The sequence below is a fragment of the Belonocnema kinseyi genome, chromosome 2 (assembly GCF_010883055.1).
Source record: "Belonocnema kinseyi isolate 2016_QV_RU_SX_M_011 chromosome 2, B_treatae_v1, whole genome shotgun sequence".
In the NCBI taxonomy this organism is placed as follows: Eukaryota; Metazoa; Arthropoda; class Insecta; order Hymenoptera; family Cynipidae; genus Belonocnema; species Belonocnema kinseyi.
Genome location: NC_046658.1, coordinates 182213206 through 182229739, shown reverse-complemented (window position 1 = coordinate 182229739; position 16534 = coordinate 182213206). Strand labels below are relative to the sequence as shown.

Sequence of the window (16534 nt, the reverse complement as noted above, 5' to 3'; positions counted from 1 at the left end):
GTTACCGGCTGATACCGTTGGAATTGATTGTTGAAATATTTTTTTTTACATCTTTTATTATTAAACTTTGTACTTTAACGTACTTTTCTTTCGGCTCTTGCACTTCTTAAAGTTTGAGACCGATATTTTATATATAAAAAAAGTTCGAACGTTCAAAAAATGTTGAGGTTCAGAAAAAAGAGGAAATAATTTTCAGTGAAGTTCCTATCAAAATGCAGTACCTAAACGTACTTTATTGCACTCTAATACATTTCCAAAAGTTTCAGCTCGATATTTTATTCACAAAAAAAGTTCTTAGGTTCAAAAAAACATTCAGTGAACTGAAAAACTGTCGTCGGTAATATAGGTATTTAGCTGTGTCACATGCCCTTAAGTAAAGAAATGAATTTTTAATATAAATGATGAATCTTCAATAAAAACCTTTATTTTGATGAAGAGTTTATTTTCCAACCAAGCAAATTCATTTATAACATAAAAGATGAATTTTTATCAAACTTAATTTCGTTTTTTTTTTTAACTGAAAATTCAACCATTCCACTTTGGGTGGGAAATTGACATTTCTATTTCAAAATTTAACAAGTTGGATGTATATTTGTCTTTTTTATTCGAAAACTAATTTATTTAGTTCAAAATTCACGCATTTTGTTTGAGAAAAAGCGACTTTTCGTTAGAAAATCGACTTTTTTAAATCTAAAACCTACTTGTTTTGGTAGAAAATGATTTTTTTCTTTCAAAGTTAATCTCATTGTTTAAAAATTCTTCTTTCCGGTTAGTAATTTAAGTATTCCAATTAAATAATCATTTTAAATAAAAATTCATCTTTTATGTTATATATAAATCTGCTTGGTTGAAAAATAAAACTCTTTTAATCCAAATTAATCTTTTTTATTGAAGATTCATCATTTATATTAGAAATTCATTTCTTTGCTTTAAAAAAGAGCTATTTGAATGAAAATTTAATTCTTTTTTTGTAGAAAATAATTTTTTTTATTAAAAATTAAAACACTATTTCTGTTAAATATTCCATAATTTTAGTAAAAAATTCATTTGTTTGGTTAAACATTCTTTTTTGTTTTTGACTGAAAATGTAATTATTCAATTTTTAGTTGAATAATTATCTTTTTTATTTCAAAATTCGTCGAAATCGTTGCAAGTTTAAATATTTCTTTTAAAGATTCATTGTTTTAGTTTTAAAATAATTTTTTATTTGAAATTTAATTATTCTAGTTTAGGATTCATCATTTTAGTTGAAAATTCATCAGTTTGGATGCAAATTAATTTCTCCAACAGAACACCTAACTATTCCTTTTGTTGTTAAAATATGATATTTTTTAGTTTAAAATTGAAGTATTTGGTTGGAAAACTAATGAATTTTTTGAAAAATCTTGTTCGTAGAATAACAATAATTGGTTTCAATATTCGACAATTTGCCTGAAAAATTGCCTCTATCAATTCAAAATTCAACTGTTTCATTAGAAATTCACGTATTTAAAAAAAAATCTATTTTTTTGTAGAACATGATGTTTTTCTTTGAAAGTTAGTCGCCTTGTTTAAAAAATTTTCTTCTTGATTAAAATTTTCAAGTATTCCAGTTAAATATTTTTTAATAATTAATAATGAATTTTTCAATAAATAATTACTCCAAGGGACTCAACCGAAGTCGGCTCATATATTTTCTTCCTTCTCCCAAAATTTCGATACACTAGCTTATTTAGTTTAAGAAAAAAAAGGGGGTTGGAAAATTGGAATTTCTCATTCGATTCAAAAGTGGTTTTTTTTCTATTATTTAAAAGGAAAAGATTTTCAGAGTTATGGCCGGTCCCTAATCAGCATTAAGACCATTTTTCGTTAAAATTGTTCAAGTAAATGTAAAGAAATAGTGGCAGTAGCAGACAATTGTGAGAAAATAGTGTCTCAAGTATCTTTTTTTTTTTTTTTTTTTTGAAATAGTAGCAAAATAGTGTCATCGAATGAAAAATCCGCGTCCCTAAATCAAGTTCCTGAACTTTTCTTGGTTTCCCGATCAAGGTAGACACACTGAGATCAGAATTTATGAAAGCAAGAACCCACCTGGATGAGATAATCTCTAATTTCTCGTATCTGACCGTGAAGTCCTTTCAAACCGAGAAGTTGATTTGTGACTCTTTGACTAAGTGTGCCGACTGTTGTGTCTTTGATATCTCTGAGTAGATGCTCAACACCCACTTCTTCTGCTTCTTCGGCCCCAATTTCGCTCGGGATGTGCTCGAAAGTTTTCGAGGTTGGTGAGCCGTCCTAATTAAAAAAAAAAAAGAAAAAAACAGAAAAAAAAATAAATTCGGACACATAGATTTGGATTTAGTTAGTTGGCATCGTTCGTAAAGCCTCTTGCGGAAAAGCGTTGAAATACAAATTTTACAAATGGTACTATTTCCCTAATTCAAAGCGTTCCAAATTCGGCACTTTTAGATTTTTAATAATTATGAAAGATCTCAGGAGAAATGGTAAGCTGAATTTTGTCAGGGTGTGAAAAAAAGTGTCTTAAACTTCATGGGAAATTTTTAAATGATTATTTTGCAGGGAATTGCAAGAGAAAATCGAAAAAAGATCAGAAAACGTTTCGAATTATTTTCTAAAAGTTTTCAAAAATTGTCAAAGATTTTAAAGCGAAATTTTGCCATATTGCATAATTTTAGAGAAAATTTGAATACGTTTAAGAGACATTCCAAAGTTTTGAAACAATTCAAAAATAATTAAAACTTGTGAAGATTTTTTAAGAATTTTGTAGTTTCACAAAAATGAAAGGAATATTTTCAGGTTCCTAGGAAAAATTAAAATAATTTTTTATTTTGAAAAATTAATTTGAAGAGATTATTTAAAAAGATTTAAAAAGATTTAAAAAATAGTCCAAGAAGAATCGGAAATATTTGAAGGCAATTTTTTAATTTTCCAGAAATTAGAAGGTTTAGATTGGATTTAAAAAAAAAAAGAATTTTTCTTTTATTCGTGTGCAAAATTTAAATAAATTTTTATTTTTGAAAAATGACCTTTAAGAGAAAATTTCAAAAGGTTTTTAAACATAATAAATGATTTCCTAAAAATTTCTAAAAATAGTTTAATTTAATTTAATTTAAATTTTTTTATTGAAGATTCATCATTTATATTAGAAATTCATTTCTTTGCTTAAAAAATGAGCTATTTGATTGAAAATTTAATTCTTTTTTTGTAGAAAATAATTTTTTTTTATTAAAAATTAAAATACTACTTCTGTTAAATATTCCATAATTTTAGTAAAAAATTCATTTGTTTGGTTAAACATTCTTTTTTGTTTTTGACTGAAAATGTAATTATTCAATTTTTGGTTGAATAATTATCTTTTTTATTTCAAAATTCATCGAATTCGTTGCAAGTTTAAATATTTCATTTCAAAATAGTCCAAGAAGAATCGGAAATATTTGAAGGCAATTTTTTAATTTTCCAGAAATTAGAAGGTTTAGATTGGATTTAAAAAAAAAGAATTTTTCTTTTATTCGTGTGCAAAAAATAAATAAATTTTTATTTTTGAAAAATGACCTTTAAGAGAAAATTTCAAAAGGTTTTTAAACATAATAAACGATTTCCTAAAAATTTCTAAAAAAAGTTTAGAAGATTTTAAAGCAAAATGTTTCAATTTGGTAAGATTGCTAAAGAAAAACTAACAAAAATTGGGTAAATTCAAGAAATATTTAGTAGAATTTAAAAGAATTTCAAAAGTTTTAAAAAGAATAAACAAATTTTCTTAAAAGTGTTGGGAAAATTTAGAAGATCGTAAGGTAATTTTTTTCAAATTGAGAATGATATTCGAAAATTTGGAGAAAAATTCGTGTCAGTTAAAAATATTTTCAGGAATTTAAGACGTTTTTAATACATTAAAAATATTTGAAAACTCGGAAACATTTTCGACAATTTATCAGATATTTCTTGATTCATTCCCAACTTCTAGAAGTTCTAAACATATTTTAAAAGGGCTCGAATTTCCATAAATTTAAAAATAAGGTGATAATATTTATTTTCTTGTTCTCAATTATCAGAATTTAATTTCAAAATGGATTTAGCACTTCGAAAAATAATTTTCAATTAATTTGAGTGTTGTCAAAGATAACAAAATATTCGTTAATGGTCTTTCTTTAAGACTGACATACAAATTGATTTTTAAAAAAACACACACATTTAAGAGTTCGTTATTTCATTGTAATAGAAAACAATATTTTATGATTTATCATATTCTTTATTATCTATAGATATAATAATTGTATTTATTATATGGTAGCATTATATTTTAAAACGGCAATATAAAAAAAAAAATTAGTTCTTCATCACTATATTTAAAAGTGTTTGAATATCCGGGACTAACACAAAATTACGAATTATAAAATAAATAAATTGTTAAATTCCCATAAATATTTCTATTTCTGAAATTTAAGTTTGACGAAATTTAAAATTTACCGAAAATAATTAATAAATGATTAATTCAATTGTTTGCCTTATTTATAATGCTATTAATAGCTCATAAATTAATAATCAATTAACTATGTTCAGCAGTTCTAAATTTCGACAATTGAAATATTTGTGGGAATTTAATAATTTGTTTCTTTTACAAATCGGATACTTCTAAATTTGGGATTTTATTGTTCGGCAATTAAAGACCTTGTCGTTATTTGAAATTTGAGAAATTTTATAATCTGATAATATATATTTTAGGCATTTTTTTTTATTTATTTGTGTATTTGTTATTTATTTTTTAAATTATTTTTTGTTTGTTTGACTTGTGTCAATTATGCCGTTTTTTCCTATCTCATAAATTTAATTTTTCAATCAAAAATAGTAAGTAGTTGAAAATTCAACATTTTAGTTTAAAAGATTGTATTCCTTGATTGAAAAATGTTTTTTCATTAACATTTGAACTATTTTCTTAAAAATTCGTCTTTTTGGTTCGAAAACGTATCTTTTTAATTATAAATTTCATCTTTCTTGAGAAAAAATGCAACTGTGGTTGAAAATTAATCTGTTAAGGTTTAATTAGAAATTTGTGTTTTTTTTTTAAATTAATTCGACTGCTTTCAATATGTAATTAAAATCTTTTTTGGTTAACCTACTACTTCAATTTTCTAACAAATTCTTGAATTTAAAAATAAAAAGACTAATTTTCTTGATAAAAATGCCATGATTTTTTCATCAAATAAGACTTTTTATTAAAAAAAGAAAACTATTTTAACCAAATTGTTGAATTTTCTACCACAATAATATCATTTTCAACAAAACAGTTGTATCTTTTTGAAAGAAAAATGTAATTTATAATTAAAATGATAAATTTCCGAACCAGAAAAAAAGAAAGAATTTTCAATAAAATTGTTTAAATATTAATCGTTAAAATGGAAATATTTTTTAAATGCAATTTCGAAAATTCGATAATTTAAAATTCAAATTAATTAAAATGGTATTATTCGTAATTAAAAGCGTTCTAAATTGGATAATTTCAGATTTTATTATAAAGGAGTTGAAATTGTATCATTTCTAATTTAAAGCGTTTAAAATTGATCAATCTTATTTTTAATTGAAGAATCTCGAATTTGAATAATTTAAGATTAAAATTTCGAAAATAGGACAAGTTAAAAACTTTAAAAATGAAATATTTTTAGATAAGAATTTTAAAAATTGCAAAAACTTTCTTCTAAAGATTATCCATTTAGTTGTAAATTTTTTTATTTAGTTGAAAATTTAATAATTTTCCTAAAAACACATCCACTTTGGTTGCAAATTGTTCACAATTCTTATTTTTTGTTAGAAAGTGAACTGAAATTTTCTTTGGATGAAAATTAAACTATTTTTTTTTTTGTTTAATTAATCTGTTTTAGGATAAATTTTATCTTTCTTGAATAAAAATGGAACTTTTCTGTTGAAAATTCAATTATTTTTCAACATTTGTTGTTGTATTTAATTAATTGAAAATACATCCGTTTTCAGAAAAATGTAATCGTTTATGGATTAAAAAGCAATTATTTGGTTCGAAATTAAACTATTATACTATTTTCTTGAAAATTTACCTTTTGTTTAAATTTTATATTTTTATGTTGAAAAATGAACTGAAATCTTTTCTGGTTGAAAGTGCCACTTATAAAACATTCGTCACTTTTTATTACAAAATCATCTGTTTTAGTAAAAAATTGAACGTTTTTTTGGATAAAAATGCAACTATTTAGTAGATAATTCCACTATTTTATTAAAAATTAATCCTGTTTTTTAAAAAATCGTCTTTTTAGGTTGAAAATTTAATTTGTTTCGCAGAAACTTTTTTTTGTTTGTTAAAAAATTTCATTTTTGATCTTGCAGATTCAACTGGAATCTTTTTTGGATGCAATAGTTTCGTGGAGAATTATTTTTTTGAAGTCATATTTTTTGTTTTAAAATTCAATTTTTGTAAAGAAAATTTGTCTTCTGACTTGAAGTTTTAATAATTTAGACAAACTTCTATTTCTCTCTTGAGTCAAAAATCTTTCATTGTTGAAAATGCATATTTTTCGTTTTAATATTCTTTTCTTCTGTAGTGTCAGTTTTATTATTTTTTTATTAAAATATAAACTATGACACTTTTTCGTGAAAAATATGTCTTTTTATATTGAATATTTAACTATTATGAACCAATAAAGATAATTTTTCTACCAAAATGGTGAATGTTCAACAAAATAGATAAATTTTCAATAGAATGAATACATTTTCAACCGAAAAATTCAATTTTCAATTTAAAAAAAAAAACGTCAAATTTATTTAAACAAATAAATTTGATTTAAACTGAAATAATGAATTTACCAAAAAATAAATTTTAACCAAACACTTGCATTTGAAGCCCAATATCTGATTTTTGAAGGAAAAAAAAGATTAATTTTAAAACAAAAATGGAATAACTACATTCACAGTTTGAAAAAAAATGTTGAAGCAAATAGTTGAACTGTCATACCGAAAAGTTAAATTTTTCTAGGAAAAGCTTCATTTTTAACCAAGTAAGGTGAATTTTGGACCAAAAAAGATGACTTTTATATCAAAAAAGATGAATTTTCAGCCCGAAGGATAAATTTTTCACAAAATAATTCATTCTTCAACCAATTCGTTGAATTTTTAGTCAAAAACGATGAAAGTTTTTCATGACATAGTTGAATTTTTAATAAAAAGTTTAATTTCAACAAAATAGTTCAATTTTCAAACAAAAAATAAGAAATTTCAACCAAAAATAGTTCAAAGTTGAAATTTCAAGCCATTTTTTAATCTAAAAGGACGCATTTTCTACTTAAAAAAACTAATGTTCTACAAAAAACTTCAATTTTCTATAAAGCAACAAATTGTCAGACGAATTTCGGACTAAAAATATGATAGTAGAGTTTTGAAATTAAAAAATTTAGCTTGAAAGCATTGAAGATCAATTTTTTACCAAAAAAATGAACTTTCAATAAAACACATGAATTTTTAACTAAATATTTTAATTTTTAATAAATTTTTAAAATAAAAAATTACATTCTAAACCAAAAAGATCAATCTTCAACTAAATATTTAAATTTGTAAAGAAGCTTACAAATAATCGTTAAAATTTTAACCAAAAAGATGAATTTTCAACCAAGAAGATCAATTTTCAACTAAAAGGAATAATTTTCTGAAAAGTACGACGATTTTCCGAACACAATATCTTAATTTTTAGCTAAAAGAAAATATATTTTAAGTTGAAAAAATTGTTTCGATCCCCCAAAAAAACGAATTTTGAATAAAGTACATCCATTTCCACTTAAATAGATAAACTTTCAACTAGAATTAATTTTCTACAAAAAAAAGAGGAAATTTATTTATTTCATCTTTTAAAGTAATTTTTATCATAAAAGTTAAATTTTTATCCAAAAATATCACTTTTCAACTAAGAAGCATAATTGTATAAAAAGTACAACGATTTTCCAACAGAATATCTTAAGTTTTAACTAAAAAAGATATATTTTTAGTTCAAAACATTATTTTCAACTCCCCAAAAAAGAGGAGATTTGAACAAAATACATTAATTTTCAACCAAAATTTTAATTTAAAAAAAAATGTTGAAATTAATAGTTAAATTTTCTATCAGATTAATTATTAATAAAATTTTCAATCAAATATTTGAATTTTTAAAGAAGTTTTCGACTTAGTATTTAAGTTTTCAACTAAAAAGATCACTTTTAAATTGAAAAGATCAATTTTCTAAAAATACGAATAAGAACAAATTAAATTTCAATAAAAGAAGGTAAATTTTAAGTTAAAAAATTATTAAAAAAAAGTCAACTGAAAAGATTAATTTTCTACGAAAAAAATATGAATATTTAACAAAATACAGAATTTTTCAAATTTCAGTTAAACAAATGAAATTTAGAAAAAAAAATATTTTCAACAAAATAGTTTAATTTTGAACAAAAATAAAGGTGTTTTAACTTAAAAAAACATTAATGTTCAACCAAATTCTTGATTGTTTCAAATAAAATGTTTAACTTAAGAGTTAAATTTTCTACCAGATTAATTACTAAGCAAATTTTCAATCAAATATTCGAATTTTTAAAGAAATTAAAAAATTAATTTTCTAAAAGTTAAGGCGCATTTTTAAAGAATAAATTAAATTTCAATAAAACAAGGTAAATTTTAAGTTGAAAAATTATTTTAAACCAAAAATGGAATAGTGAAATTTCAGTTAAAGGAATTAAGTTTAGAAAAAAAATTATTTTCAACGAAATCAACAAAAAAAAAATTATTTTTTAATAAAATATTGGAATCCTTAACTGAAACAGATTAATCTTCATCCAACAAAAATAACTTTACAACAAAATAACCAAATTAACTTCATTTTAGATTACAAAAAATTCCCTGGCCCTGTTAGTATGAATTTTTAAAATTATTTTCACCTATTAATTGTTAATTTTTATTATAAATAAACCTTCTTGTTATAGTTAAATATAAAAAATAATAAGTTAAGCCCCAAAAGACTTGGGCGAAAAAAATGGAATTATTCAAAAAAGTTTGTAGTTTTAATTAAACTTACGTCGTGAACTTCTTCAATTGCTTGATAAGCTTCCGTTGGAAGGCCAAGATCCTTTGGTTTTGCATCAATTATCACCAAAACCGAGTTGGGACAATATCTTCGAATAAGCTCGTTGATCGCGACATCATTTTGATGCAATTTGGGACCCGTGTGGTACCAACCCACTACCTTTTCACGAGCTATCAAAAATATTTTTATTTCAATTTGAATTCATTCGACAAAAAAAAAAATATTAGAAAGAGGTGCGACACAGTTAAATTTTCAAGCCAAAAATATAAATTTATAACAAAAAAGTTAATTTTCAAACAAACAAATCGATTTTCTATTCAAAAGAATTATTTTTGACACAAAAAATGTCAACTAAATTCTCATTAAATAAAACAAGTATATTTCCGTACTATTTTTGAATATTTCAGACATTGAAACTTACAATTTTGACCAAAAAATAATCATTTTCAACCAGTTGCATTTTTGACTAAAAATGATTAAATATTTTCTAAAAGAAACGAAGTTTCTATAGAACGGTTTTTCAAACAAATAATTAAATACTTTAAAAAAATAAATTTTCATAAAATATTAAAAAGGGCTGCGACACAGTTAAATTTTCAAGACAAAGACATATATTTATAACAAAAAAGTTAATATTCAATCAAACAGATGGCTTTTCCACTCAGAAGAATTATTTTGGACACAAAAAATTTCAACAAAATTATCATTAAGGGCATGTGACACAGCTAAATACCTATATTACCGATCACAGTTTTTCAGTTCACTGAATGTTTTTTTGAACCTAAGAACTTTTTTTAAAAATAAAATATCGAGCTGAAACTTTGGGAAATGTATTAGAGTACAGTAAAGTACTTTTAGGTACTGCATTTTGGTAGAAACTTCACTGAAAATTATTTCATCTTTTTTCTGAACCTCAACATTTTTTGAACGTTCGAACTTTTTTTATACATAAAATATCGGTCTCAAACTTTGAGAAATGCAAGAACCGAAAGAAAACTACGTTAAAGTACAAAGTTTAATAATAAAAGATGTAAAAAAAATATTTCAACAATCAATTCCAACGGCATCAGCCGGTAACGTTGTACACGAAAATACGAAGTCTCGAGAGCCTCGTCTAGTGGCCGCCAGGTTTCGCATTTTCGTGCACAACGTTACCGGCTGATACCGTTGGAATTGATTGTTGAAATATTTTTTTTTACATCTTTTATTATTAAACTTTGTACTTTAAAGTACTTTTCTTTCGGCTCTTGCATTTCTCAAAGTTTGAGACCGATATTTTAAGTTTAAAAAAAGTTCGAACGTTCAAAAAATGTTGAGGTTCAGAAAAAAGATGAAATAATTTTCAGTGAAGTTCCTAGCAAAATGCAGCACCTAAACGTACTTTATTGCACTCTAATATATTTCCCAAAGTTTCAGGTCGATATTTTATTTACAAAAAAAGTTCTTAGGTTCAAAAAAACATTCAGTGAACTGAAAAACTGTCGTCGGTAATATAGGTATTTAGCTGTGTCACATGCCCTTAAATAAAAAATATATATTTCCGTACTGTTTTTGAAAAAATTCAAAAAGATTTTTGAATATTTCAGACATTAAAAATTACAATTTTAACCGAAAAATAATCATTTTCAACCAGTTGCATTTTTAACTAAAAAAGATTAAATATTTTCCAAAAGAGACGAATTTTCTATAGAACATTTACATTTTTAAAGCTGAAAATATTAATTTCTAACCAAAAAGTTCATTTTTAATCGAGCAGATGAATTTTCTACTAAAAAGCCTAATTTTTTTGACACAAAAAATTTTTTTTCAACTAAATATTTAAATATTCAAAAAAATAATGAATTTTCATAAAATATTGGAAAAAGCTGCGACACAGTTAAATTTTTAAGCCAAAAATATAAATTTATAACAAAAAAGTTAATTTTCAAACAAACAAATCGATTTTCTACTCAGAAGAATTATTTTTGACAAAAATAATTTCAACAAAATTATCATTAAATAAAAAATATATGTTTCCGTACTAAAATTAAAATTCTCACCAAAAAATAATAATTTTCAACCCGTTGCATTTTTGACTAAAAAAGATTAAATACTTTCCAAATGAGACGAATTTTCTATAGAATATTTATATTTTTTAAGCCGAAAATATTAACTTTTAACAAAAAAGTTCATATTTAATCAAGCAGATGAATTTTTTACTAAGAAGCTTAATTTTTGGCAAATAAAAAACAACAAAAAATTGATTTTTCAACTAAATATTTAAATATTTTTAAAAATAATCAATTTTTATAAAATATTAGACAAAGCTGCGACACCGTTGAATTTTGAAGCCAAAAATATAAATTTATAACAAAAAAGTTAATTTGCAAACCGAAAATATGAATTCTTAACCAGAAAGCTCATTTTCAATCAAGTAGATGAATTTTTTTACTAAGAAGCTTAATTTTTGACCAAAAAAAAAAAACAAAAAAAATTTATTTTTCAACTAAATATTTAAATATTCAACAAAAAATATGAATTTTCAAAGAAAAATGTATTAGTTGATATTTGAATAAAAGAAAATTTAATTTAAAATACTTGACAAAAATAGATTTATTTTCAACCCAAAAGATTAATTTTATACCAAGAAAATAAATTTTTAGCCAAAAAGACGAATTTTCAACAAAATGTATGAATATTCGACGAAAAAAAAAAACAATATTCCATCTTTTTGGCTTAAAATTAATTTTTTTGGTTAAAGATTCCGCATATTAGTTGAAAATTCGTTTTCTTTTTTTCGGTTAAAATTAATTTTAACTAAAATGATCAATCTTGCAACAAAAATAAAATTTTAAGCAAATCGTTAAATTTTCAATAAATAAAAAAATATTTATATTCTGTTAAAAAAAACTTATCAACAAATAAAATTGATTTGAACGAAATAATTAAATTTGTAGACAAACAGATAAATATTTAAACAAGTAGAGTAAATGTATAAAAAAGATATTAATTATCGAAAAAAATTTAATTTAATTTTTAGTTTAAAAAATTAATTTTCAAAAAAGATTATTTTTCTAAAAAACAGACGAATTTTGAATAAACTACGTCAAGTTTGTGATAAAAAAGATACATTTAAAGACAACAAATTAGAATTTTCAACAAAATGCAGGAATTTATAACTGAAGAAGATAAATTTTCAACTAAAAATAAAATAGTTTAATATTTAGTTTAAAAAAAATGTTCTTTAAAAGAAAATATATTTTAATTTCAATTTTAATTTATTGGACAAGATATTCAATCAACAAAATAATTCATTAAATATTAGAAAGACCTTCAAAACAGTTGAGTTTCCAACCCGAAATTATACATTTTTAACAAAAAATCTCAATTTTAAATCCGAAAATTTGAATTTTCAACCAAAAAATTCCAAATAGTTGAATTTTCAACTAAAAAAGACAAATTCTCAATTTAAAATACAATAGTTAAATTCTCAGTAAGAATTAAAAAGTTCAACAAAAGTCTCATTAAATAATAAATAGGTTCCTAATATTTTTTAGAAAATTCAAAATTTTTTAAAAAGATTTCAGACATTAAAATTTTAACCAACAAATAATCAGTTTCATTTTTAATCCAAAAATATGAATTTTAAACCAAAAAGTTTATTTACAGTCAAAAAGATCAATTTTCTGCTAAGAAGCTTAACTTGTGGCAAAAAAAAATTTACAACAAAATATTAAAATCTTTAAATAAATTAAATTTAAAAAATGTATTAGTTGATATTTGAATAATAGAAAATTTAATTAAAATCCTTAACAAAAACAGATTCATTTTCAAGCAAAAAGATAATTTTTAAAATAAATTTACAACTTCTTGGCTTTACATTTTTCTTCGCTTTAAAAATTTTCAATAAAAAAAAAATAATATTTTAATTCTGCTAGAAAAAAAATTATGAACAAATAAAATTGATTTTTACGAAATAATTAAATTTTTAACCAAACAGATGAATATTAAATCAAATAGATTAAATGTCTATCAAAATGATATTAATTTTCGACAAAAAATGAAATATTTCAACTTTTAGTTTAAAAAAAAAACAACTGATTTTTAAAACAGAATTTTTTTTAAAGGAGATTAGCTTCCTAACAAGAGACGAATTCTGAATAACATACGTCTAGTTTCTACTAAAAAAAGACCTTCAAAACAGTTGAGCTTTCAACCCGAAAATATACATTTTGAAAAAAAAGTTAAATTTTAAACACGAAAATATGAATTTTCTATCAAAATAATAGAATTTTCAACTAAAAAAGACAAATTCTCAACTTAAAATACAATCGTTAAATTCTCAGTAAAAAAAAATTTAACTAGAACTCTCATTAAATAATAAATATGTTCCTAATATTTTTGAGAAAATTCAAAAAGACTTTAGAATATTTGAGACATTAAAAATGAAAATTTTTACAAAAAAATCATTTCCACTACTTAGAAGCTTAAATTGTGACATAAAAAAAACAACAAAAAACGATTTTTCAACCAAATATTTAAATAATCAATAAAAAAATATGAATTTTGAAAGAAAAAGATATTAGTTGATATTTGAATAAAAGAAAATTTAATTAAAATCCTTGACAAGAAAAGATTCATTTTCAACCAAAAAGATCAATTTTATTCCCAAAAAATTAATTTCCTGTCAAAAAGATGAATTTTCAACAAAATGTATGAATATTCGACGAAAAAAAAAAAGAATTTTCCAAATTTTTGGCTTAAAATTAATTTTTTTGTTTAAATACTCCTCACATTAGTTGAAAATTATTTCTTTATTTAAAAATTTATTTATTACATTGAAAACTCGTTTTTTATTTTTGGTTAAAATTAATTTTTAACAAAAATGATAAATTTTGTAACAAAATAATCAGATTTTAACAAGAGATTAAAGTTTTAATTACATAAAAATTAATTTTCAATAAAACACAGGAATTTATAACTGAAGAAGATAATTTTCTAATTCAACCTGAAATATTTTAATTTTCATTTAAAATAAAAATGTTCTTCAAATAAAAAAATAAAAAATACATCATAATTTCAATTTTAATACATAGGACAAAACATAAAATCAACAAAATAATTCATAAAATATTAGAAAGACCTTCGAAGCAGTTGAGTTTTCAATCCGAAAATATACATTTTGAAAAAGAAAGTTAAATTTTTAACCCAAAAATATGAATATTCTATAAACAAAATTGAATTTTCAACAAATCAACCAACTATTTTTTCACCAAATAGTTGAATTTTCAACTTAAAAAAAACCCTCATCTTGAAATGCAACAAAATAAAATAAAGTTTAACGTAATAATAAAATTTTCAAACAAGTTGAATATATTTATATAAAAAAAGATACATTTTTGACAAAAACTGGAATATTGAAAGTTTTAGTTGTAAAAATTAATTTTTTACCAAAAAGTACGATTTTTCAATAAAATACATAAATTTTCAACCAAATAATTAAATTTACAATCTATAAAAATTAAATTTCGATCAAAAAGACGAAGTTTATACCAAATATATAATTTTTCAACCAAAAAATGAATTTTCAAAGAAAAAGATAAATTTTCAACCAAGAAGATTAATTTTCTATAAAAGATAAAAAAATGCATTTTCAACAAAAAATAGAATAATTACGATTTCAGTGTAAAAAAATAATTCTTTAGTTTAAAAAAACACGAATTTTCTACGAAGAAGTGGAATTTTTAAACCGAAATTACAAATTTAAAAAAAAACGGTTAATTTAAAAAAAAAGTTTTAAACAAAAATATGAAATTTCAACAAAAACATATAATAAGAAAAATTAATTTTTGTCCATGAACATGAAATTTTAATCAAATGGTTACATTTTTGACAAAAACTAGATGGACTTTAAATTTAAAAAAATGAAATAATTATATTTTAAGTTAAAAAAAATCAGTTTCTATTACAAAAAGAAAGAGGTTTGAATAAAAGAGTTAACTCTTCAACTAAAAAAACAATTAGTCACAAAGATTAATACTTCAAAACAAAAAACGAATTTTCAATAAGAAACAAATTTTCTACTATATAAATAAATTTTTAAATTTTCAATTAAAAAAATTATTTTTTTAATGAAAAAAATATAATTTGAGAAAAATAGTTAAATTAAGATTTGGAGCAAGACGAATTTGAAACCAAATACGAATTTTAAAAACAAAAACACGAATTTTCTACAAAAAAAAGTGAAATTTTTAAACCGTAAATACGATGTTTTGAAAAAAAGTTCACTTTAAACCAAATAATTCAATTTTTTATCAAAATAGTTCAATTTTCTACCCAAAAAGGTCAACTTTTCAACAAATTTGTTGAAAATTCTCCGTTTTAGAATTTCCCTGATGAGTTTAGAATTCCCTGACTCAATACCAACCGATTTATTTTTCACGGGCTATAAAAAACATTTGGATTCTAATATTAATTAATTGAACAAAATAGTTAATAATTTTTTTTTTTAATATTAGAAAGACTGATAAAGTCGAAAATAGAAATGAGTCACGAAAATAGTTGTTTTTTTGTCTGAAACCGTCTAAAAATACTTGAAAACAAAACACCTTATTCCCAGACTAATACAATTTTATTGAAATGAAACAGAAAATCAAAGGAACCTACCATTGACTTTTTTGAACATTCCATACATGTTTTCGAGGTAATCATGGTCCAAAAACCATACTGATTTATCCTTGTCATCTTCATCGAAGGGTACTGTAAAAATTATGTTTCTTCATAAAGTATACTATTTTTCTGGATAAATATTAATAAGTTCAATTATCCGAAAGGTTGAAACAGTAGAATTCAAATAATTCTGGTCGATAACACGAGAATTCGAAGCAATAACCTAGAGAAATGAATCCTAACCTGCAAAACTGTTCGAAACGTCCAAGACTCCTTTTGCTCGCCAACAGCCTAAAAGTACACCAACCACTCGTTTTTGGTTCCCAATTTTTCCCATGCGGTTAAAATGGTCCACCACACTTAGCAAAACTAAGGGATGAACGACAACTTTAGTCGTGGTTACTTCTTGACTCGGCATTTTTGAACAATTTGGAACAATTGGAGTATTTCACGAGCGGTCACTCTTCGCTGACGCGCTTGACGGGTGTACTGTGAAGTTGCCGTTTATTGAGGTCAGTCGTTATTTCGATATATCGATACACTTTCTACCCACGAAATTTAAAAAGTGCCGTGTAGCAATCAAAATTCGCTTATAAATTAAAGCTGTTTTGCGATTTACATAATTCAGATATCTAATTTTCCCCAACCCTGATAAAATTTGATTTAAATAGCGTTATTTAAAAAATTAGGTTGCTACTAAATACTGATTTCAAAATTCCCTAACTCACGCTGATATTAACTTAAGTACTCTTTCATTTTTTATGAACGTTATACATTTTTCTTTGAGGTTTAATTTTCAACCATACAAATAGTTCAACG

General features: G+C 22.8%; 1 protein-coding gene across 1 annotated transcript in view; it reads right to left on the bottom strand.

Annotated features, from left to right (window-relative positions):
* The window catches only part of LOC117167849 (26S proteasome non-ATPase regulatory subunit 7), a 28329-nt gene extending 12132 nt beyond the window's left edge, over positions 1-16197 (bottom strand). Inside the window, exons 1-4 of the mRNA XM_033353056.1 lie at positions 15959-16197; positions 15713-15805; positions 9059-9237; positions 2071-2274 (exon numbers count right to left, since the gene is read on the bottom strand). Coding sequence (XP_033208947.1) covers positions 2071-2274; positions 9059-9237; positions 15713-15805; positions 15959-16133 — 651 coding nt within the window. The 5' untranslated portion in view covers positions 16134-16197. The remainder of the gene's footprint in view (positions 1-2070; positions 2275-9058; positions 9238-15712; positions 15806-15958) is intronic.
* Positions 16198-16534: the final 337 nt, after the last annotated feature.